Source organism: Bos grunniens, chromosome 9, assembly GCF_055505025.1.
Source record: "Bos grunniens cultivar Pamir isolate PY7600 chromosome 9, Bosgru_T2T1.0, whole genome shotgun sequence".
Lineage (NCBI taxonomy): Eukaryota > Metazoa > Chordata > Mammalia > Artiodactyla > Bovidae > Bos > Bos grunniens.
In genome coordinates, this window is record NC_141173.1 from 53,453,299 (window position 1) to 53,478,798 (window position 25,500).

A 25,500-nucleotide genomic window follows, 5' to 3' on the forward strand; every position below is an offset into this window, starting at 1 on the left:
CTGATACAGACTAGAATTCAGGGATTGCAAACTGGCAGCTAGAACGCCAACTTGGCCTAGAAATGTGTTTTTCTTGATTCGTGTAATGTTTTCCTAGTGTGTTTATATGTCTTTACATAGGGTTTACAATCTTCTGATTACCACATACTTCAATACTAGGAGTCTAGTGTTAGTCGCTCAGTCATGTCTGACTTTTTAAAACCCGTGGACCCCAAGTCCATGGAATTCTCCAGGCGAGAATACTAGAATGGGAAGCCATTCCCTTCTCCAAGGGATCTTCCCAACCCCAGTCTCCTGCATTGCAGGCAGATTCTTCATCTTCTGAGCCACCAGGGACCTTCTGCCTTATACCAGCCCTAAGGTCGCAGGTGGACGTGAAAGGAGGCCAGACTGCTCATATTGTACTATGTCGGAAGCTCTACTTACATTTTTAATGTAATTACCACAACAAGCTTATGAGGTACAAATGGAAAATGAGACAGGCTTTGAAATCAGACCTACTTATAGAATCATCTTGAGCCTTTCTACCATACCTAAAACCCAATTCAACAATACCGTCACTAACTTAATATCCATTCAGTCCTTTAATATCCATTCACTCTTTAATATTGACTTATTGAACATCCTCAAGATGCATTTTTGAAGGTATAATGTTATGTAAAAGCAGACATGGTTCCTCTTCTCTTGAGGCTTACATTGTAGTATGTTTTAGTCACTCAGTTGTGTCCAAGTCTTTGTGACCCCATGGTCTGTAGCCTACCAGGCTCCTCTGTCCATAGGATTTCCCAGGTAAGAATACTGGAGTGGGCTGCCATTTTCTTCTACATGGGATCTTCCTGACCCAGGGATCGAACCTGGGTCTCCCACAATGCAGGCAGATTCTTTACCGTCTGAGCCATCAGGTAAGTAGTGTAGGATATAAATATTACCAATTACATATGTTGCTATAAAGTTGCACCTGTGGTGAGTCCTTCCAAAGTGAGCTCCATGGATACCTATAATAGAAGGAGTTGGTATAATTTACAGAGATCATGGAAGACTTCTCTGAGGGTTAGATATATGAGAAGAGATCTGAAGGATATGCAATAGTACTATGAAGGGGAAGGAAGCACATTGGAGGCAGAGAGAACATGATGTACACAGAACTTGTGGAAAAGTGCGTGCATGCCACATCGCTTCAGTCATGTCCAACTTTTTGGGACCCTGTGGACTATAGCCTGCCAGGCACCTCTGTTCACGGGATTCTCCAGGCATGAATACTGGAGTGGGTTGCCACGCCCTCCTCCAGATTTTCCCGACCCAGGGATTGAACCTGTGTTGCCTGCGTTAGCAGTAGGATTCTTTACCCAGTGAACCACCAGGGAAGCCTTTGGTGTCTTATGTTGTTGTTGGTCAGTTGCCCAGTCATGTCCAACTCTTTACAACTTCATGGACTATAGCTCACCAGACTCCTCTGTCTATGGAGTTCTCCAGGCAAGAATACTGGAGTGGGTTGCCATTCCCTTCTCCAAGGGATCTTCCCGACCCAGGGATTGAAGTTAGGTCTCCTGTACAGCACACAGATTCTTTACAGGCTGAGCCACCAGGGAATCCTATTTCTTCCATAAATGATAATATTTTTCTCTTTATATATATTGAAGCTCTATTATTTGATATATATACACTGAATATTTTATCATCTTGATGAAATTAACTCCATTTCTGTCAGATTCACTCTATTTTTCTTCAGCCTGGACTCTACTCCATGAGCCTGAACTTTATAAGTTACATCCTTGCCCTCTGCTTTTAAGTTGGGTTTGGCCACCAATGATGGGGGACACTGCTTGGCTATTACATTGGGGAGGGAAAGAGATTTCAGTGTAGGTGTACCCTGGCAATATTGTGGGTTTGGTTCTAGACCACCACAATAAAGTGAGTCACACAAATTGGTTTCCCAGTGCATATAAAATTTGTGTTTACACTATACTGTAGTCTATCAAATGTGCGATAGCATAATGTCTTTAAACAATAAGGTCTATAATTTAATTAAAAGATACTTTATTACTAAAAAAGTGCTAACCATCATTTGGGCCTTCAGCAAATCATAATCTTTTTGTTGATGGAGAGTCTTGCCTCAGTGTTGATGGCTGCTGACTGATCAGGGCAGTGGTTTCTGAAGGTTGGGGTAGCTGTGGCAATTTCTTAAAATAAGACAAAACTGAAGTTTGGCATGCTGATGACTCATGAATGATTTCTCTGCAGCACAGAATGATGTTTGATAGCATTTTATCCACAGTAGAATGCCTTTCAAAACTGAAGTCAATCCTCTTAAACCCTGTTGATGCTTTTTCAGCTAAGTTTATGTACTAGTCTAAATCCTATGTTGTCACTGCAACAATTGATTAAGTTTGCTGTCTTACATGGGCCTGGTTTGTGGCACCCCAAAGGAATCATAATAGTATCATTAACGCTCACAGATCACCGTAATAAATCTACTAATTAAAAAGTTTTAAATATTGTGATAATTACCAAAATGTGACACAAGACATGAAGCGAGCAAATGCTATTGGAAAAATGGTACTAATGGACTTGTTAAATGCAGGGTTCTCACAAACCTTCACTTTGTAGAAACACAGTTATCTAGGAGGCACAAGAAAACAAACCACAACAAAAATGAGGTCTGCCTGGACCTAATCCTTTAGCTCCTTCCTGTTGGGTTCACGCTGACATTGGCTATACTCCTTCATTAAGGTAGCAAAGGTGCCTATCAGGTGGGTGGCATCTCCAACAGCAGTTAAGTCTCCCTGGGACCTGGCAATCTCTTTTCCCTTACCTCTTAAGTCTAAAAGTAATCATGTCTCTGATCAGTTCTGGGAGCTTCACCATCACTTTTGTTTCCTGGTAATACCACCCACCTCTTTGTAAAGTGCCCTTTCATTAAGCACCTTACAACTACGTCTCTTGAGCATGCCATCAGTTATTTGCTGGGGGTTCATAATGATACACCACCTATGAAAGTAGTAGCTTAAATTATTTCAGAAAATTTATTAATTCTTTACACTCCACTCGTTTAACCAAATTGACTACTCAACAACAGACACTTGAAAAAGGAAAAAGGGGTCTATTTCGCTATTACACCCAGGACAAACTATATTTGGATGAAAGGGCAATGGAGAATACTCAAATTACAGCAGGACATTTAAATGAGAAATTCCCATGTTTTGTTGAAACTGAAGACGGCTGAACGGTGTTATCTCTGATTTAGACTGAAAAGTCTTTACAAAAGTGTCCAAGGTTAAGTGTCTTAAACCTGTCCAGATAATGTTGTTGGGGGGGGGGGGCGGGGAGGCGCACAACAGTTTTTATACCGAAATCAAGTTCCATGTGACCTACTCAGTGTTTCCACCCACTGGAATAACCTCATTTTTGCACCTGCCTTGTCCACATCCATGAACAAAGGCATCTACGACCTCGACAAAGCAGCTGCTGGGACTAGCCCAGCAACTAGAGGCTCAGGCGCGGCCCTCAGACACCCGCTTGCGATTGGCTCCAGTGGAGCTCTTTTCTTAAGTTCGGCCAGACTACAAACCCCGCGGTCCCTAAACCTCGTTCACCTCAGCCCGTTTCCTTCTAAAGTGAGGTTCCGCCTTCCGGCCCAAAGTACCAATTAAAACTACCAAAGGGAGGGAAAAAAAAAATAAGAAGTAAAAATGCAAATAGCCTTACGGAGTCCTGGACTGGAAGATTCTCGCGAGAACTTGAGGAGTTCCGACGGGTACCTCAGAGATCTCGCGAGCGCACCTCGGGGGGCGGGCTTCTCCGTGGCCCCGCCCTCATTGAACGCAGGCGTCTTGGCGGGAATTTCGTCTGTCTGTGATCTAGACCCCCACGGACTCGCTGGCTCTGGCCGGGACCGCCGGGGCGGATCTCCGGGTGAGTAGGTACGGATCTTAGAGTGAGTAGGTACGACGTGCACCAAACCAAGGGCGCCGGGGTGTGCAGGACACCGGATCCCCTCGCCCTGTGGTCGGCCCACGCAGATCGCTGCCTTGTGCGAATCTGGCGGGACTTGCCCAGGTCGGGAGAGCGGAGATTTGCTCTGGGCCCTCTGGATCCACGCCTGGCGTCGGCCGGGGAGCTTGCAGTTCCGGCACTGCGGGGAACCTGGCTCAGTGCGGTGTAGTAACTTAGCGGAGGTCGCAGGTCTAGTCGAGCTCTGGGCTTGAGGCTGAATCTGTCCTGCCAACATTTTTTTTCTCCCCCACTTCACCCTGTACTGACGGGTCTGACGTAGATGGGATTTTTAAGTTACTGCCACAGCCAGTCCGGGGCACAGTCTAAAATCTGACAGCCTTGATCTAGGGGAGTCGGTGGGCAGGGGCGGGTTGAGGGGGGGGAGGTATATATTTATTGAGGATTTATTTCGCTTCTCGTTTTTTTCCTGTGTGCTGGGGAGGGGGGCGTTTGGGGAACTTTTTTGAGGTCACCCCAAATTTCTCGGCCCTCCCCACCTCCAGGAATCACATCACAACTTCTTTGGAGCCCTTACTGATAGTCATTAATGAACTCCAAAAATTTCAGGAAATGGTGAACAATGGATAACTGTCCCCCTGCGTCCACGTTTCTGACCGACAGCTTGGAACTGGAACTACAGACAGAATGGTGCAATCCCCCTTGCTTTTCTTGTGATTTTGACAACAGAGGAGGAGGAAAACATTTTTCTGGAGAGTCCTACCTTTCCAGTGGAGCTCTTAAGCGGTAGGTTAAAAAAAATCGGAAACTGTTTTTCCCTATTCAGAGTTTAGGAGTCTGTTTAGGTATGTTATTTAATTAAGACTTCAGTCAGTTAAACTTTAATGTTCATCGGGCACTGTTTTTGTAAATCGGCTCGAATTACCATACGGATGCACGCTAATAGTTCTGTTGGTTTCTTGTTAGAGCATACACATACCTGAAAGATTTTTGGAAGGATCATTTCCTTGCTACCTGCTGTTCTCTTACCTCACCGCTGCCTCAGCTTTGGAGTAGGGAGCCGGACACTAGTTTTACCTTTTACTTAAAGTGAATTATAAACTATCTGGGCTTTTTGAAGTGACACAGTTTTTTTGTTGCTCCAGAGTCTTCTAATTCTGTATATTTACACGTACAGAAGTCTTATAGGTCTTTATTTTAAGCTTTTTTTTAACTTTTGAGTAAGTGCTCTAGATTGTGTAAATTCACAGAAATATTATCCTTCCAATCTCTTGTCTTGAACAGTTGTATATTCATATTTAAGTAAAACTCCTGTTATTGAAATATTTTGGAAATACCTGCTGAGGCAGTTTTATTCAGAACAGAAACCATTTTTGTTGATTTTTACAATTGTACCTTCTTTCAGACCTTAAAAGATGTTATTTGACTTGATTATGCCCTTCTTTAGACATGGCTCAGAGTAACTTTAACTGTTTTAAAAATTAAATGTCCCCTCAAAAGGTGAAACTCTACAACTGAAGACCACTGTTGAATGCAGGTGAAAGTATGTTCCCTATGGAAAGTATGTTCCACCTTTTTCCCTCAAGTTATAGTGCTCTTTAGTTACCCTCTTCTTTTAAAAAATCATAATACAGGGTTGAATTCTTAATATAGTTCATTTATAGTATTAGTGAGATACAAGGTACCAAGGCATTACCTGACGTTTAACATTATTGTTGACATGTCATGGGTAATACGGATTCATATAATGCCAGAAACTCCTGCTATAGTATGAGATATAGCATACATTTTGTGAAATTGAATCAGAATTTTTATTTCAGAGTAATTTTGAATCTTGATCCTTTACCAACTAATTTTGAAGAGGATACAGTGGAAATATTTGGCATTGAGTGGGTTACTGAAACAGCATTAGTGAATTCATCTAGAGTTCTCTTTCATCTATTCAGGTATGTTTTGTATTTTTTTAAAAACTGCCATTGAGTGAATATGCTGTTCAGTTTCTTTCTTTTTTTTTTTTTTTGCTATTCAGTTTTAAGTTACATTTCTGGGTGGTTTCTAATACTGACATTACAAAAACACCTATAGAATTTTGATTGCTGCTCACCTGGTTATCTTATCAGTAACAGCACTTAAGCAGTAATGCTTGATGGAGTAATGGTTTTAATGAGTTTATTCTTTTAGTGGTTTTGCAGAATTTTTATTCTGTTGTATTTGACATTGGGCTTCTGCAGTGGCTCAGTAGTAAAGAATCTGCCTGCAATGTAGGAGACGCAGGAGACATGGGTTCAATCCTTGGGTCTGGAAGATCCTCTGGAGGAGGAAATGGCAACCCACTCCAGTATCCTTGCCTGGGAAATCTCATGGACAGAGGAGCCTGGTGGGCCACAGTACATAGGGTCACAAAGAGTTGGACATGACTGAACACACACACACACATTTGACATCATTTATTGAAAACAAATATTTAAGGCTTTAAAGTATACCATAACTTTGGAAGAAAAAAAAAATACTTTTGTTGCTTTTTGTTGTTTAGTCGCTCAGTCCTGTCTGACTGTTTGTGACCCTGTGGACTGCAGCGCACCAGGCCTCCCTGTCCTTCTCTATGTCCTGTAGTTTGCTCAAACTCATGTCCATTGAGTCGATGATCCTATTCAACCACTTCATCCTTTGTCACCCCCCTTCTCCTGTCCTCAGTCTTTCCTAGCATTAGGACTGCTTAATAGACATAATTTTTCAGTAATCTTTGGAGAATGAACTCAGACTTTTCAGACTGTATAATAGAAATATGATTAATTAATCTGGACAACATTAAAAAATGTTAATGAAAATTTTAAACATACTCAAATATAGAGAGAATAGTATAGTGAACCCTCACATACCTTCCCTCAGTTATGATAAACATCATGATTTATCACATTTCCTTCTGTCCCTTTCCCTCTACCTTTGGCTTAAATATTTTTAAAGCAGATTCCAGGTATCATGCCATCTCACCCTTAAATACTTTGGTATATATCTCTTAAAAATATGAACTTATAAAAAAATAAATAAACATTACTCATTATCACAATTAATTAAATTGAAATGATTCGTTATTACTTAAAACCCAGTCCATAATTTAGATTTGAGATTTGGAGTTACTTATCAAAGGCAAATATTGTCTCAAAATACATTAAGAATGTATACATGGTAATTCTAAAGTTTACCTGAAAGCACAAAAGATCCCAAATAGCCAAAACAATCCTGAGAAAGAAGAACAAAGTGAGAGTCATCACACTTTCTGATTTCAAACTATATTACCAAGGTATGGTAAACAAATATCATGTTATTGGCATAAAAACAGACATATAGATGAATGGAACAGAATTGAGATAACAGAAATAAATCTACACCTAAATAGAGACAGTTAATTACTGGCAAAGGAGCAAAGAACATACATTAAAGAAAGGGCAGTCTCTTCAATGAATGCTGTTGGGAAAATTAGACAATCACAGGTAAAAGACTGAAACCAGGCCACCATCTTATACACAAAAATTAAACAGGATTAAAAGCTTGAATATAAGACCTGAAACAATAAAATATATAGAAGAAAATAAAGGCAGTGATCTCACTGACATCAGTCTTAGCAATGTTTTTCTGGCTTTGACTCCAAAGGCAAGGGAAACAAGCAAAAAATAAATAAATGTGACTACATCAAGCTAAAAAACTACGCACAGCAAACAATCATCAAAGTGAAAAGGCAACCTACTGGAGGGGAGAAGGCATTTGCAAGTCAGCAGTCAGACAGTTCAGTTGCTCAGTCGTGTCCGACTCTTTGCGAGTCATATATTTGGTTAATATAAGGGGTTAGTATTGATTTAGCTCAACAACAACAACAAAAATCTGAAAAAAATGAGCAGAGAATCTGAATAGATATTTTTCTAAAGAATAGTTAGAGACAGCCAACAGGCACATAAAAGGATGTTCAACGTGACTTAAGGAAATGATGTCACGTCACATCTGACTGGTATCAAAAAGAAAAGAAAGAACAAAATGAAGAAGATGTGGAGAAAAGGGAACCCTTGTGCCCTGTTGGTGAGAATGTAAATCGCTGCAGCCACTATGGAAAACAGTATGGAGGTTTTAAAAAATTAAGATAGAACTACCCTATGACCTAGCTATTCCACTTCTGGGTATTTATCCAAAGGACATAGAAACACTAATTTGAAAAGATAGATTCATCTCCTGTGTTCATTATAGCATTATTTTTAGTAGTCAGGATATGAAGATACAGAAACAACCTATGCGTCCTTCGATGGATGAATGGATGAAGAAATTTTAAATGTATGTATGTATACACTTATATATATATACATTTTAAAAATTATATATACATACATATATATACACAATGGAATATCATTCAGACTTAATAACGAATGGAATCCTGCCATTTGCAGCAACATGGATGGACCTCAAGGGTATTATACATAGTGAAATAAGCCAGAGAGTGACAAATACTGTATGACTTCACATGGAATCTAAATAAAGCAAATGAACAAACAATAAAACAAACTCATAGATACAGAAAACCAGTTAGTGGTTACCAGAGGGAAGGAGTTGAGGATGTCGGTGAAAAAGGTGAATCAAGTCAACTGTATGGTGATGGAGAGTAATTAGACTTGTGATGGTGATCATGTGGTAGTGTATATAGATGTGGAATTACAGTGCTGTATACTTGAAACTTACATAATTAAAAAAGAATGTATACATGATACATTTAAATGAAAATAGAAAGGTTGAGTGATTTCTCCTCTCACCCTGATCCCATGGAACCTGTGCCATGTTACATGTTTTGTTGGGAAAACAGTCTGAGTGATTCTGTATAATCTTAAACATTAAAGAATGAGTTTAGTCTTATCCAGGTCATAGGTTATAAATATGGCTCCGTCTTTAGGGAGTTAAAAAAGGCAACTAGGAAGAGAATGGCAAGAGAAGATTATTGTGAGAAATTAAGGTGGAACATCATAAATTAAAATTTTCCCTGATTAGTCTACATTACATATTCTGTTCCTTTTCAGAACTCCTATTGTGTAATTATATGACACAGTTTAACATTTCCTTATGTTACTTTTAACATAGGATGTTTAATGTAACTATCTTAAACTTCTTAGAGATATAAACAGTATCTTCTTGATGTTGAAATCTATATTTAATTTTTGAGATAAATGTATCTCTTAGTTGTTTTTGGGAGGACAGACATAGGCATGTTTTATCTTCTCTCAAAGTGTTTACTCCCTGAAGGTGATGCTAATAAACATTCATGAAACATCAAACATTATTCAGGAATGAGAGGCATTGAAGCTGTGTAAAAGATTTGGAAACACTATCTGTAAGTAATTGTTACATACTTTAAACTGTTCAAAAACTAATTCTTACCCTAAATTTTTTAAATTAGGCAACAGCTATACAACTTGGAAACCTTATTACAGGCCAGCTGTGATTTTGGTAAGTTTTAAGTGTGTTTAAAGACAAAGAGAAATGGCTCTCTTTCAGTGACTTGTACATGGGTCTATGATGTGTCATTGGATATCATCATAACTTGAAGGAAGTGTTAGTTCGGAAGTTCAGGAGACAGTTATATTTAGTGTTCAGAAAAAGTATGACACTTAAATTTTGCTCCTGTATGAAATTTATGGTATTTTTCCAAATCTGCAAGTAAAATTGATTTAAGGCCAAACATCTCTGAAGTGAGTTAGTAACTTGCTTTGGGGGTGGGGAGTGGTGAAAATGTAAAGTGCCAGACCTCATGCCAGCTTCTTGTTTACCTTTGATGCTTTCCGTTTTTGTTTTTATTGTGGGGTAATTGGTATAGTTAAGGGAGTGAAGGGAGTTGAAGGGCAGTGTGTTTCAGTACAGGCTAGCTGCCTCTCCTTTGAACAGTTTCAGTTCAGTATAGTCTTCAGAAACATGATTGTGTGGTCAGCCTGGGTTCCAGCCCTAGCAAACTGCAGGCCTCACACCAGGTTCCCACCTCACTGAGTTCTCGTGAGGACTAAATGGCATAATGCATGTTAGGTGCTTAGCTTAGGATCTGTTGTTATGCTCAGCAACCACAGATCATGCAAAACACACCTTTGGTCAAAAAAGTGTTTTATTAGCTTCGGAGGCAAGGGAGAGAAACGCATCATGAGGAACAGTTGGGGCCTCTCAGCAAGCGGAATTAGGGAGGGGTTTGTGTAGGGTATGTGCTTGCGCAGACTAATTTTGGGTCGAGTTTAAGAGGCTTTATTCTGGATTTGATGCTGTTCAGAAGCTGGAGCAACTTGGTGACAGCGTATGGTAATTTAAAGTTTTTTTTTAGAAGGTGGAACAAAAAGAAGGCAAGGGTAGGTTCTAGTTAGTGATGAAGCGATAGTCATCTTAGCTGGAAGAGGAGGATATTCTGTTCTTGGACCTTGTCTCCGCGTGGTTGTGTAGTGCCCTGTTTCTGTGTCAAACATGATTACTAAGGCGGTTTGTTGTTTTTCCTTGTTTCACCAAAATCATGGAGTGACTTTGTGTGATTATTTTTGATAATGTATGACTGTTTAATTTCATTAGGAAACTTCATGGCCTTAATTGTTGTCTGCTGCCAGGGCCGTTCTTTTTTCTCAGCTGGTCCTCAGTAAATTTTGACTATTCCTGTTCTGTTGCCACCCAAGTCCCTCCTTCATGTGCAAGGTGCTGATGAATCAAAGAGGAAAATTATGCTACTGAAGAGTTTGCAGTTGAGTAAAACAGATAAACAAGCATAATTGGCATGGCAAATGGAAAAGTGTAATGATAAAGACATGTGCAAGTTGCTGCAGGAACCAAGGGGTTTATCTGTGTATGTGCTCATCACTGGATGATACCAGATCTGGGGCTTCAAGGATGAGGAGGACTTAGTCAGGCAAAAGCTTATGGACAAGTGTTGGGGATAGGCTGAGTTCAGGTATGAAACAACTTTGTGACAAAGACATTTGACGTGTATAAAAACATAAAAGCTGGGAGAAAAGGGAGTAAGTGGTGATTATGTCAGTTGGACTATGTTAGGAATTAATTTTTGGAAGGGAGGCAATTATAGGTGTCTTTGTAAGCAGTGCCAAAAAGTCACAATTTTACTTTTAAACCCCTGGGGAGCCTCTACAAGATTGTAGTGGAAACAGCAAAAATACCTTTACTATATAGAATGACTTAATTAAATTGGGTTTGTGGAAGGCATTTATTATGCAGGATTATTCCTTGAAAAGCAGTTATGGACCTAAAATCACTATAGTGGGCCATTTGTTGAAACGGTTACTTGTTACGCTGACATTTTGGCCCCTTTAGTTGCTTAAAAAAAACAATGACCGGTTTATTGGGCAGGTTAGCAATACTGAAGACTATCCCTGCGTCAGCTTGGGCTTCCCAGGTGGTGCAGTGGTAAGGAATCTGCCACTGCACGAGACGCAGGTTTGATCCTTGGCTTGGGAAGATCCTTTGAAGTAGGAAATGGCAACCCGCTCCACTGTTCTTGCCTGGAAAATTCCATGGACAGATGAACCTGGTGGGCTACAGTCCATGAGATTGCAAAGAGTTGGACACGACTAAGCACATAGCACACAGCACACACACACCAGCTTTCCCCTCCCATGCAAGCTGTACCAGGGGTTTGTTAGTAAACTCCTGTAAACCCTTGGCCCTCAACCCTCTCCAGAAAGCCCTTAGGGTCAGTTACTGATGTACACATGGTTCTTGTTCTCCTGTTGATTATACTCCAAGGATTGCTTTCCTGTTGAGGCAGAATAGTATACATTATATATATATATATATTTTTTTTTTTTCCACTGCTGCTGCTAAGTCGCTTCAGTCGTGTCTGACTCTGTGCGACCCCATAGACAGCAGCCCAACCAGGCTTCCCCGTCCCTGGGATTCTCAAGGCAAGAACACTGGAGTGGGTTGCCATTTCCTTCTCCAATGCATGAAAGTGAAGAGTGAAAGTGAAGTCGCTCAGTCATGTCCAACTCCTAGCGACCCCATGGACTGCAGCCCACCAGGCCCCTCCGTCCATGGGATTTTCCAGGCAAGAGTACTGGAGTGGGGTGTCATTGCCTTCTCTGAAGAGTACTGCCACCTGGTATTAAATATAGCTGTTAATGTTACTCCCTTTTTGGTACTGTATTTTTTTGTCTCTAGACATTTCATCTGGATTTTATGTTTTCCATTTCTGTTCTCATATTTTTTTTTTAACTTTAACTACAGATTCTTTCATCATTGTCATTTCCAGGTTTGTTTGTATTGACTTTTTCCTCATAGTTTTAGGATATATTCTTCCGCTTTTTTGAACATTTAGTAATTTTTTCTTGTGTGATGGACTTTGTAGCTTTTACATTGCTGCTTTCTGAATTTTCTTGTATTCCTAAAACTACTGTTGAATTTTGTTCTGGCTCATTGTTGAGTACTTGTAATCCATTGGATCTTTTTGAAGCTTGTAAATTTTGTTAGGACTTTTAAAAAGTAGCCTGTAGTCTAATGTTAAGTCTAATGTTCAGCTCTAGTAAGACTTCTGAGGATTTTTTCTGATTTATTACTTTTTTTAAATTCCTGCTAGTGTGAACTTAAACTGTTCCTTGATCTTCGTAAGCTTTGTAGGGAATTGTTTTCTGGTATTTTTCTCTGGCCTGCAGATCAGTACTTAGTCAGACTCAAAAGGGACCTCTGCACATCTCCAGGTTCTTTTTTATGTAGCCATTTTTTTCCTCTTTGGTACTTTTGCCCTGCAAATTTAGACTTCCCTAAACTCAGATCTCATGTTTTCTCAAATCAGTGATCTGGGCTCTGAATTCTCTGCCCCTGTGCTGCAGCCTGGAAACTGTCTCTAGTGGGAAGCTGGTATAGTCCTGGAACTAATCTCTCTGGATTAGGAGTCTTGTGTTGCCTTTGTCCAATGCCTGAAAACTCTTGTTTTATGGATTTTTTTTTTTTTTTTTTTTAAGTTTAAGATGAGAGGTGAGTAAGTATGATTTCCTTTACTCCATTTTGGCTAGATGCAGCAGTTCATAGCAGTTGTTTTTTTAAGAGTACTGCCTTTTTGGGCTGAGAATTGTGACACTGGGGGATTGTTATGACTTTTGTAAGCAAAGTAGAATTAAGCTGTAGAATTGCATTGCACTTGTTGATATGTAGATACGTGCACAGTATGTTTACACTTATATTCATGTTGGTTTTGCCAAAATGGTATCCATGTTTACTCATTTGAATACAAATTTTAAATTAAGTTTTTCTTTATGTTTAATATGAATAATAATTCGTTGCCTATGGTAAGGGGCTTTGTTTTTCCTCCTTTTCCTGCCTCTTTTATTTTGGCTCCTCCTCAAAAGTGAAAGTGAAAGTCGCTTAGTCGTGTCCGACTGTTTGTGACCCCATGGTCTATAGAGTCCGAGAAGGCGATAGCAGCCCACTCCATTACTCTTATCTGGAAAATCCCATGGATGGAGGAGCCTGGTGGGCTGCAGTCCATGGGGTCGCTAAGAGTCGGACACGACTGAGTGACTTCACTTTGACTTTTCACTTTCATGCATTGGAGAAGGAAATGGCAACCCACTTCAGTATTCTTGGCCTGGAGAATCCCGGGGATGGGGGATCTCACAGACATCGCGCAGAGTGGGACATGACTGAAGCAACTTAGCAGCAGCAGGACTATAGAGTCCATGGAATTCTCCAGGCCAGAATACTGGAGTGAGTAGCCTTTCCCTTCTCCAGGGGATCTTCCCAACCCAGAGATCAAACCCAGGTCTCCCGCATTGCAGGAGGATTCTTTACCAGCTGAGTCACAAGGGAAGCCCAGGAATACTGGAGTGGGTAGCCTATCCCCTCTCCAGTGGATCTTCCTGACCCAGGAATTGAACCACAGTCTCTTGCATTGCAGGCGGGTTCTTTAGCAACTGAACTATCAGGGAAGCCCCTTCCACCTCAGATCTATTGCTAATAATCAGGCTCCTCGAGTCTCCTCTCTGTATATCTTTTCCTACATGTACCATCTCATCAGTTACTTTATTTCTAAATAGTAACAACACCAAATGTTGAAATATTCCAGTCTCCTTTGCATTCCAGGCTTTGCATGTCAAATTGCCTGACATCTGTCCTTGGATTGCTCAATCCAAGTACGTCCATGATGTGCTCCAAAACCAGCTTATGCTGCCCGTGTTTTCTCTACTTATTACCTGGTGCTAACTGTTGCCTATAAGTCATTCTTGATTCTTTCATTTCCTTTAAACTCATATCTAATCCATCAAATTCCCAGTAGGTTTATGATCAAAATATACTTTCAACCTATACATTTTCCTGTGATCTCTTTAATTACTGCTACAGGTCTCTTAACACATCCCCCTTAGCCCTTCTATAATCTTTAGTACAAAATCTGCTTCAAATGTATATCAATTCCTGTTCCTCCTAAATCAGAACCCAGTGAAAAGTCATCTACTGTATTAGAATGAAATCAAAACTCATAATGACTTATAAGGCTGCCTAATCACTTATTCCTGTTTTTCATTCAGCCTGAACCCATGCCATCTTTCCCTTACTTCAGTATTTACATCAGCAAAAATTATATGGGTGGTTACTATGTGCAAAACACTCATAACCACTCTAGGGGAAAATGAGTCAGCCAGAAAACAAAAACAGAGAAAACATGAGAATTATAGGAAAGTGAGGAGGAAGGAAGACTGGCAGCATATGGTATCAATGAACCAGGTGTAGGGAATACTTCTGTAAGGGCAAGTTAATTGAAGACAGGTGTGTCCATTAGATTGGCCAACCTTGGTTTCACTGGTGACCTTAAGAGCAGTTTTTTTGTGGGGGAAGGGCAGGGGGATAGTGAGAATCAGTTGAAACAAATGAAAAGATAGAGAATTTCTGCTTATACAGCTTATAGAATTTTTTTGTCACCAATCACTGATTCTTTAAACCATGATTAACGTTACCTATTTTGATTTTAGGGAAGATATCAACGCTGCATTGCAAAGCACACAATATTAGGCAGCTCTGCGTAACATTTCTTCATTATGTTAAAGTTTTCATCTTCAGGTAGGCTGTCAGATGAGTAATACGAATAATACATGAATTTCTGAATGCAAATTTATCCAGACTCTAATTAGCTTTTGGATCTCATCATGTTTTAGGTCCCTGCAAGTACGTAATGCTGAAAGTCATGTTCTTGTCCATCCCTACGAGACTTTGGAGGCACAGCTTCCCTCAGTGTTGGTTGATGAGCTCCATGGGTTACTCTTGTATATAGGACACCTATCAGAACTTCCCACTACGAATACAGGAGCATTTGTAAATCAAAACCAGACTAAGGTTTGATTTGTTACATTTAATTTTTGAAGTTTTTGTTTTCTTCTCACAGGTAATATTCATTCAAGAATGAGGGAAATTAGTCAAGGGTGTAGTTCTTGGACCAGACTGCATGAGTTGAAATACTGGCTCCTCCTTCTATTAATTATGTGCCATTGGGCAAATAGCACCTCTTGCTTCAGTCTTCTCATCTGTGTAATTGGTTTAGCTTCCTGGAGTTATTGGGAGAATTGAATAAAGTGCATTAACTGCTTAGAAATCATTTATGTTGAATCACTGATAGCTATTCTAATTTGTAACAGTGCAAATGCTTAAAAGTTTCAAAGCAAATAAAATAACCTTTTATGTTCTAAAATTCGTATCCTCTCTCCCATTGATCAAGGTATGGGCAAACCCTATTTTATTTTATCGGAAGAGTTAAGATCATCACCTTTAAAAAGTTAGGCTTTCAAAACACATTGTTATGTTTTCTGGCTTTTGAGATAGTTTCAGAATATGAATGTTTTGACCATGCCTGCCATTTTTTTTCTGTCTGTGACAATTATTCTCTCTGAATTTTGGCTTTTTAAAAAATTGTATTGTTAGCATGACCCAGCCTGTGGATGTATTGAACAAATTCTCCATAGGAAAATGTGAGCTTCTGTGAGTGACAGATTATAATTCCCCATGGGATTTCCTAAGTTCTGTCTATTCTCTTTGACATCACCAATTCCTTCAGCTTTTAGGAATGAGTCTTTGCCAAAATACATAACGTACAATAAAGTGTTTATATTTCTGTGAAATTTAACAATTAAAAATCCAACTTTTCAGGGATCAATATATGTGATAATACAAGTAAATAGAGTTCCAGCTGTTTTCACAGGTGAATATGTCTAATCCATAGAAACCAATTAGGTAATTGTTTTTAATCATGTCAATTAATAAAGATTCATGGATGGATTGTAAGGAGAAAGGTAATTTTCCTTTTTAGTTTCTGTAAATTGGACTGGCTTTTATTTTCTGAATATCCATTGACTGCTTAAGAAAAATAAAAATAATTTATCTAGAAGCAGAAATTAAAAGATCCATGCAAGGGTCCTCAACCTAAGGTTTACCTTTCATAGGCTTTTAATTAGACGGACTTGTTGAAAGTATAGGTTACTTTGAATGGAATCACCAGCACATAAACAAAATAGCCATACACTGAAATACTGTTCTGAAACATCAGCAAAACCAAAAAATCATGAAATAGCATCTTTCAAGATTCTACGTATTTCTTACGTTTTGCCTTTCTCATATGCAAGAAAATGCTTTAATTGGTATTCTTAGTTGAACATCTGTCTTTTATTCTTTTTAAGGGACTTTTTAAAATTAGTAATATTATTTCTTGGTATTATGTATTACAAATATTTTCATTTATCTTTTTCAGCAATTAAGCTGACTTGCTAGGTACATCATTTTTTCCTGTAAAATTATATTTATCAATTTTTTTCTTTAATACAATTCCTATGCTCTTGTAAAATACATACTTTTAAATATTTATCTCTAATTCATCTTTTATTTATTTTTTTTTTCTAATTCATCTTTTAAAAAATATACCTTGAAGTAGGAAATCTAGTATCTTGCAAATGAATAAGTTAATCATCCTGACTCCTACTGAATGACCTACACTTTCCCTGCTGATTTGAATGTGTGTCCATTCTTCTCTTCCTATGTTTGCAGTTTATTATCTATTCCTGAGCCAATGTTGTTTTACTAGTGTTTTATTTTGTTTGTATGTTTGATAAGGTAAGATCCCTCTCCATCATTCTTAGATGTCTTAATAAAAAAGCACAAATCATTGTATTTTAGTGAATCAAAATGTTGATTGGAGAAAATTTATTGATAACCTGCATGCACAGTAAAGAGCACTGACTTTTGAATGGAATAGAATTAGGTTTGAATCCTAAGGAATGAATTGAGGGGTAAATTTCTTCACCACTTTTAACTTTAGTTTCTTTATGGACGTGACAGTAGTGTCTTAAAATGATTTAAAAGTTCTCCTTAAAATATTTTATGGATGTTCCTGGGTATTCATTACATTTAAAACCATATTTCCTGGCTAAAGTCTAAAATAAAATCATGAAAATGATGTTTTAAAAAAATTCATTTACTGGTTTGCAGCTGTAGTAGAATATCTCTTGGTTGGTAGCTACCTTTACTGTGCAAGTCTGTTCTGTTAAGCAGCCCCAAGGTGGGTCTGTCTGCAACATCAGTTAAGAGTATATCCTATATCCTACTTTTAAATATCTCTAGTGAAAAAAAGCCTCTTAACAAACAAGACAAAAGTTTCCCTTGCACTTTTGAATAGTGGTAGTTTAACTTGTGCTTAGGGAAGATTATTGTGACATGCTATAAAATACCTAATAAAGTATTATGAATTTTCACAGTTGATAATATCATTCACAGCTTTACCCACCATCATGGCATTTACTACATCTCCACCTAGATATCCATTGGCTGGTGCTGGAAATTCTTCACATGCTTGGTGAAAAATTGAGTAAGTTTATAGATTTCTGGTTTATGTCCTTTTTTTGAATCTAAACATGTTTAAATTGTTTTTTAATATTATACAAGTAAGTGTTTTCTAGGTATTATTATTTTCAATCAAACAGTAATGAAACTAGAAAGTGAAGGTCTTAACTTCTTTTTTCTAGAGATAAGTACCGGAAAGAATGGTCCATTTATCCATCCATCCGTACTTATTGTTAGTATACATACATAGAAACATATATAGGTAGAATTTTTGTTTTTGTTTCTAACCACAAGTGGTGTCATATTGTTCTGTGGAGGGTATTATTTAATAGTGCTTTTAGAGATCTGTTCATGTTAGTACATACAGTTTTACTTGATTCATTTGTTATAGATCTTATGGACCTATCATAATTTTAGCCAACTCTTTTTTAATATTTGTTATTTCTGTTTAATATTACAAATTACATTTCACTGAGCATCCTTGTGTGTATATACATCTTCAAATACTTGTACAGGCTATTTTGTACAATAGGTTTTTGGAATCGAAGTAGCATATTGCACTTCTAATATTGTATATGCTGCTCTGGTGTTGTATAATAAGTTTCCCCAATTTTATACACTTAACCATGAGCATATCTTTGCCTCATACTCTTGCCAGTAGTAGCTATTATTATTTCTATTTTTTGCCAACTTATATGTGAAAAATGATATTGAATCTATTTTGTAATTTCCTGATTATCAGTGAAGTTGAGCATCTTTAATTTTATTATCTTTATATTTGCTTTATTAATTCATTATATTTTGCAAAGCATATATTGCATTATTTTTTGTTTCAGTCTTTCCTGTTTTTCTTTAATTTGAAGTAGTTTGTATATATTGTGGATGGTAAAATTTTATTTCACATGTTGCCTATTTATTCTTGGTCTTGTTCTTTATAAATATTATCTAGTTGTAAATTATTAATTATTTGGGTTATAAAGACATTCTATACCTCAGTACCCATTTTTCAAATGAATTAATGCAAAAATACATATATGTATACGTGTGTATATGTGAGCACTTACATGGATACATATGAACATAGAATTGTATACACAAATGTCATTTCCTCTCTCATGTCGACTCTACTTCAAATAATATTTTTTTAAAGCAGTAGTTAGGTGAACTTACTCTGACACAAGTACAAATTTTGGTATCTGTTACCTTGGTTTGTCCTATTTCATGCCAAAAAACAATTACACATGGTTAGTTTATCAGTATTTGTTAAAAGAAGAATGTTTTAAAGGCATTATTGGTTAGAAATATAGGTGAAGATTTTCTATATTTACCTTCTTATATATTTTTTCTTTTGTTGCATTGTTGCTCTTTAGATGGCCATATTAAGGAAAGAAAATCTATTAAACAGTACTTGGGAGGATTGAAACATCACTGCTCATATAAGAAAGCAATTGTTTTCACATTTAACTTTAATTTGCAGAAAAAAATTTCTTTTAACTGTTTCTGTTGCAGTTGTGTTATGTTAATTTAAAGGTGTACAGTCCCTTCCTTCTGAATTAGTAAAATCTGCTGTAGTTTTAAACAGAATTTATTTCATTTTTAGAACAAGTTGTATATAGTCATCAGTTTATGAATCTGGCAGGTGACAATTTAACCAATGTCAGCTTGTTTGAAGAACATTGTGAAAATCTTCTTTGTGATTTAATAAACCTGTCCCTCAACAGGTATGACAAGGTAATGCCTTAAGAGTTTATTTGCATTTTTGGTATTTAATGACAATAGTCAGGACTTAATGAGTGTAGTTTGTTCTATAAGAATTTAACCTAAAATGATTTATTTGTTAATTCTTCTAATTTTATATTTACTTTTATTTGGGAGTTGGTTGGGAAAAGAATTTGAGTTAAACATTTAAAACAGGCTAGAATTAGTGTCTTAGAGCTTTTTTTTTAAACACTTTTCTATTGGTCAAGTAAATAAAACAATGTTTATGATGATTGGAAATTTCTCTTCAAATAGAGACCAGCCCTTTAATAATCTATTGTTATATAACAAAATAAATGAGTACTTAGCTAAAGTTAGTTGACACATTTAAAGAGTGGTTTTGTTTGCTTGTTTTCATAAAAGGTCTAGAATTGGGGGACATTATGTGTTTTTACTAAATTACTTATCATAGTGCTTAAAGCAGTGCTTTAAAAGTGCTATGGTATACATTTATTTTCAGTCAGTGGAAGTCTGTTGACTGTCAGAACTTCAGGTTACAAGCATAACTGTTACCTATGGGAAATTGGGATTTTTAATTTTTTAAAATTTAGATCATGTTTTATGTATTGTCTAAATCTAGTCTGTATTTATAATGTAATTAGTAGGTTAACTAGATATGATAAAGTAATATCTTGATGGTTATTTTACTATGTTATGTTAGAAAATTGTATAATATGGGAAATAATGAACACTTGAATTTCAGAAGTCTGGCTGTCCTTGAAAATATAGTGCATATTCTCTGTATGCCACTTGAGGGTATATTTAGGAGCATTGAGAATATGTTTGTTACAAAAATGATAAAATTGTCTAATCTTTATGAATTCCTAATAAATTTGCTTAATTATAAAAAGTTTTAGTCTCAATTACAGTGAATTTAAACTTATTTTCTAATCATTTTCTTAGAAATCTTTTTAATTGGCTGATGGATTAGATCAAGGTTTGGAAACCATGACCCGTAGCCAAATCTAGCACATCAACTTTTTGTAAATAAAGTTTTACTGGAACACATTCCCATCCTATTCATCCATTGTCTATGACTAAAGTTGCTGAACAATGGCAGAGTTGAGTAGTTGTAGCAAAGGCTATTTCACTATTAAAGACTCTAACATTTACTGTCTAGCCCTTTAAAGAACAACTTTGTTCTCCGTTGGACTAGATGATTAAAGCAGTTTTTTTTTTTTAAGTTGGGAATAAATTCATTGTGTACTTTTGTTTTTACATGGAAATTTATTTTAAAAGTTAATGAAATGGTATGTTTTTTATAAGCAATTTTATATAATTGAGCATAAATTTTAAGTCATCAAAACCAATCTTTTAAAACATTTGAGGGGAGATATGTGGCATGTAAAATTCTGCTATCTTGTAATTTACTCCTTTTGGTTCTTTTCTGAAGGTTAGGCCTTCTGAGGCATTAATGAGTCACCATTGCCCATGTCCATGCATTAAAGAATTATGGGTTCTACTCATTCACCTCCTTAATCACAGAAGTAAATGGTCTCTCTCAGAAGTAAGTTATAAAACTATTAGTTATTGTTACTAACCCTTATATTGAATTTATGCAGTTGGTTTGGCAAAAAAAAATCTTATAAAGTTGTTTTCTTTATAAACAGCACTGAATACTAAATACTTATTGTATTTTTAACCCTAAATTGGCAATATGGAAAATCTAGGACAGGTATGAGATTTGACTCATAATTTTATCTTCTCAAGTTCTTTTTTTCTTCTATTAAGAATCCGTTAGGCTAAAGTACTTTAAAAATGCTCTTGTAATTCAAGAAACATTTAGTCAGGAAATGAGGCAGATTTAGATTTATTAATCAATTTTACAGTATCTTATTTCAAGGAGGGAGAAAGAAAAACACAAAGGGGAAGGTGGCAAATTTTATTTTACCTCACTTTGAATCAGTCTTCAGAATGGGACTTTATTTTATTTCAAGTGTTCTGGATTAGGGGGAAAAGAGAAATAGCCATATGCAGAAGTATACAATTAATTGTGAAATGATACTTAAAGAAAGTGGTTTATATGTTCTTATTCAGGTAGGAGTTTAGAATGATTTCTTCCTTATTTTTAAGACTTTATGCATAAATTAAAAAAAAAAAACTCCTCTGTAGCTCTCTGAGTCAGAAGCTCAATTGAGCTTTAAATTTCCTTAAAGACACTACAAATTCAGGGAAAAGTAACAAGAACAAGAGATACCATTCCTATTAGAATGACCAAAATTGGGAACACTGACAACTCTAAATGCTGTTGAGAATGTGAAACAATAGAAACTCATTCATTGTGGTAGAGATATAGAATGGTACAGCCCCTTTGGAAGACATTTTGCCCTGTTCTTACAAACCTTAGTGTGGTTTTAACACATTGATCCAACAGTTGTGTTCATTAGTATTTACCCAGTGAAAACGCATGTCAGCATAGAAACCTGCACATAAATGTTTATAGCAGCTTAATTTATCAATTATTTTATAATTGCCAAAACTTGGAAGCATCCAAGATATCCTTCAGTAGGTAAATGGATAAAGTGTGGTATATTCAGACAATGGAATATTATTTAGCACTAAAAAGAAATTAGCTATCAAGCCATGAAAAGACATGATGGTGGAGATAGTCACTCAGTGGTGTCTGACTCTTAGAATCCCATGGACTGTAGCCCACCAGGTTCCTCTGTCCATGGGATTTCCCAGGCACATTGGAGTGGGTTGCCATAGGAACCTTAAATGCATATTACTAAGTGAAAGAAGCTAGGCTGAAAGGTTACACAATGTATGATTCCAACTACATGACATTCTTTAAAAGCCAAAACTGAAAACAGTAAAAAGATCATTGGCTTCTAGGGGTGGGCAGAACATAGGGGACTTTTAGGACAGTGAAAATATTCTATATAATTTTAATAATAAATTTTAATAACATTGGAGACAGAAGAGATTAAAAGCATTCTGACAGAAAAATGCTGCTTTGAAAAGAGTGGCAATTAGACTGGCAGCTGATTTCTCAACAGCCATAGAGGCCAGTGGGAATGGTATCATCATTTTACTAAAACAAACTAATTTTCAACATACAATTCTTCATCCAGCACAGTCTTTCAAGACTTGGATGAAACAGTTTTCAATGAAGCAAAATTAAAGGGAATCCTGAAAGATAAGTTTAGTAGAATAATAATAATGCCAAAGTGAAAAGGAAGGTTATTTGAGCTATAGGAAGGGAGTAATGAAAGTGGTAAATGTTGTGTATAAATTATAATCGAGTGGGGTTAAGAAATAAAGTACACAGTAATACTAGCTTATAAATTGGGTGGGGCATAAATGAGAATTTTAAAGTCTTTGTTTAGTCCAAGAGAAAAGCAAGATATATGTGAACTTACCGAGATATTTGAATGTATGCTGTTGTTTCTAGGGTATCACTAAAAGAAAAAGTAGATTATTTAACTTGCAGCCTGATAAAGGGGAAAATAGTGAAATTGTCAACCCAAAAGAAGGCAGGAAGGAGGTGTAGATGGGAAAAGTAGGTTATAAATAGAAATATAGAATAAGGTGGTAGATTTAAAACTAAATTTCAGTCATTACAGTAACTGCAAATGGACTACTAATTGCTCATTTAAAACATATACTGTCAAAGACTGTAAGCTGTTTATAAGAGAATCTAAAACAAAGTTTAGAAGAATTTGGAACTGATAGTAAAAGATATGACAAGATATATATCAAGTTATTAAACAATGGAAACAAGCTACATGAGAATACAAACACACAAAAAAAGATGAAGCCAGACAACATGTAATTAAGGCTTGTATATTTAAGTGGCAAAATTTACAAAACTAGGGAATGATAAAGAAGTCAGAATAATTGTTACCCCTGGATGGAAGAAGATGTGGGAGTTGCAAGAGCTAGTCATTTTCTAGTTTTTAACCTGGGTATTTTTATTATTCTCTAAGTTTTACATATGTGTTTTGTATTCTTTTGTATTTCCTTATAAATATGAAGGAAAAAACCCAAATTAAGATTTCTGGATCAGTGTCTGAATTTAACTAAATCATAATACCTCTGTTTCCATAGTCATTTTGGAACTGGTTGAATAAACTACTCAAAACACTTCTTGAAAAATCAAATGACCAGAGAAGATCTGTGCTTATAGTCCAGCCCAGGGACCCATTGGGTTTTAGTTGGTGGATTATTACTCATGTAGCATCATTTTATCAGTTCGATCGCCATGGAACACCAGATGAAATGGTAAGATTTTATGTTTTTAAACTTTCTTAAATTATTGTTAATACATTTTTTTGGTAAACAAATTAGAAAGTGAGCAGAAACAATAATTTAACAAGCTTTTGAAATTAGACATGCTGGATCTTTCTAAATCTTTAAAAAGTGATAACTAAAATCTCTTAAGATTGCCAAAAGGAAAGCCTACATCTCCAGAAATGAGTTAGAGAAGTTTTGGGGGAAGATACTTTAATCTGTTAAACAACCATGAAGTTTACTTCAAATAAAAAAACAGATTTTAACTAGTATGTTAGTTTCTAGTTAGAAACATTTTTTTCATTTAAAAAGTGCTACGAAATAAAACCAGCTGGTTGATGTATTCATTTGAAACCTTATTTGTATATAACTTCTTCCATCTTCAGAAGTAGTATAGTATTGTATAAACCCATTAGTTCCATAAAGTAAGCATCTAGAATCTTGAAACCAATGTGTCTATATTTTCAAAATTGGTCTTTTTTTCTGGGGATGATTACAAAGCTGTCTGATCAACAGGCCTACTCTGTGAGCTTGTAAAAATTCAGATTTTTTAAAATCTGGAGATCCTGTTTTAGTACTATAATTTGGTCTGGAGTTTGGGAGTTCTTATTTTTGAAAAGCTCCGTGATTCTCCATCAGGTATGGAAACCACTGCTTTATGAAATGTGTTCCTTGATGGACTTCACATATTTTTCTCTTTTTGGTATACTGGACAGAGCCCAGAAATTATCCATGGAATCTGAGGGTCAGTTAGTGTTGACATAGTGTTGTAGAAATGGAAAGGGCCTTAAGAGGGCCTCCAAGTGATCCCTTAATAATAAAAGATCCTTTAGGAGAGCCCAAGATAAAGTAAGTTAAGTCAGAAAGTGCTCTGACAAGTCCATATACTGCTCAGTTTCAGTGTATTTAAGCATTTTACTGACTCTTTGAGAGAGAATAATAGAATGAGCTTCTCAGAGAAAGATCGTATGTCCTTTGTTTATGCTTGTGAGTCCTTCCCATACTGGTGTATGGAAAATGATAAATGCTATTATTACTGTAGAAGTGCTCTTATTGAGTATCTTAATGGAGTTAATATGGTTATGTTTCACTTCTTTTAGTTCTTAAAATACTAGAACAACAAAGAACTCAAAAAATTTACCTATAATTCAAAGGTCTTTGCATAAGCATTTTTATTTCTCTTACCTTAATTCTTCCAAATACATATTTCTGATTTTAAATCACTGTAAATGAATATGGCAATTAGTTAAGCACTTCATGAGTTCCTGTTGAGTGGCTATCATAATAATAGGTGCCCATGATAGGATACTCATGAAATAAATTGTGCTGCCTCTTCAAGTAATATGCTTTCAAGTTATTAATGCTTGCTGAAACTGCCATTAACACTTACTTCAATAAGCAGTACATTTTAGTAGTGGTTGATATTGACCCCCACATACTCCCAGTATGGTAGGTAATCTAGCCACATTAATATATATCATTACTATTACTATTGTAGTGTTGAATTGTACTGGTACAACCCTCAGTTGCCATTGCTGAAATTACTCTTCTATTTCATACAGAGAACTCCATAGGACATTATTGCTTTTATTAGCTCTGGATCAGGATAGTGAAAGAATTGTCTGTATTTAGAATAGATTAACCTACGTCTATTTGTAAGGCCTCCCCAGACAGCCATTTTGCTTTTTTGCATTTCTTTTCCATGGGGATGGTCTTGATCCCTGTCTCCTA

General features: G+C 36.5%; 2 protein-coding genes across 11 annotated transcripts in view; one reads left to right on the plus strand and one right to left on the minus strand.

The window, feature by feature from the left end:
• Nucleotides 1-399: 399 nt before the first annotated feature.
• On the minus strand, nt 400-4,342 carry LOC147365964 (uncharacterized). Its single transcript, XM_086317666.1, has 2 exons — nt 3,706-4,342; nt 400-995 (listed from the first exon to the last, which is right to left on the minus strand). Exons 1-2 carry the CDS (start codon nt 4,226-4,228, stop codon nt 757-759), a joined length of 762 nt encoding a protein of 253 aa, XP_086173792.1. The 5' UTR covers nt 4,229-4,342; the 3' UTR covers nt 400-756.
• Nucleotides 3,780-25,500, plus strand: part of MMS22L (MMS22 like, DNA repair protein) — a 124,747-nt gene continuing 103,026 nt past the window's right edge. For 2 of the 10 annotated variants that reach the window (XM_086317617.1, XM_086317626.1), the window contains exons 1-10: nt 3,780-3,912; nt 4,561-4,737; nt 5,772-5,897; nt 9,386-9,435; nt 14,928-15,015; nt 15,111-15,288; nt 17,713-17,803; nt 19,379-19,509; nt 20,930-21,043; nt 23,587-23,760. In XM_086317617.1, the coding sequence (XP_086173743.1) occupies nt 4,574-4,737; nt 5,772-5,897; nt 9,386-9,435; nt 14,928-15,015; nt 15,111-15,288; nt 17,713-17,803; nt 19,379-19,509; nt 20,930-21,043; nt 23,587-23,760 (1,116 nt within the window). In that variant the 5' untranslated portion in view covers nt 3,780-3,912; nt 4,561-4,573. Of the gene's footprint in view, nt 3,921-4,560; nt 4,738-5,757; nt 5,898-9,385; nt 9,436-10,107; nt 10,270-10,677; nt 10,697-12,917; nt 12,940-14,927; nt 15,016-15,110; nt 15,289-17,712; nt 17,804-19,378; nt 19,510-20,929; nt 21,044-23,586; nt 23,761-25,500 lie in introns of those variants that run through there. The other 8 variants (XM_086317618.1, XM_086317627.1, XM_086317621.1 and 5 more) reach the window with 7 other exon arrangements.

Bases quoted from the DNA above. Each gene is read 5' to 3' on its own strand.
- LOC147365964 (XM_086317666.1), bottom strand. From the start codon at position 4,228: ATGTTGGCAGGACAGATTCAGCCTCAAGCCCAGAGCTCGACTAGACCT. The intron at 996-3,705 runs GTAAGGCTATTT...CTTCTATTATAG, and splicing joins ATCTTCCAGTCCAGGACTCC to GTATCCATGGAGCTCACTTT.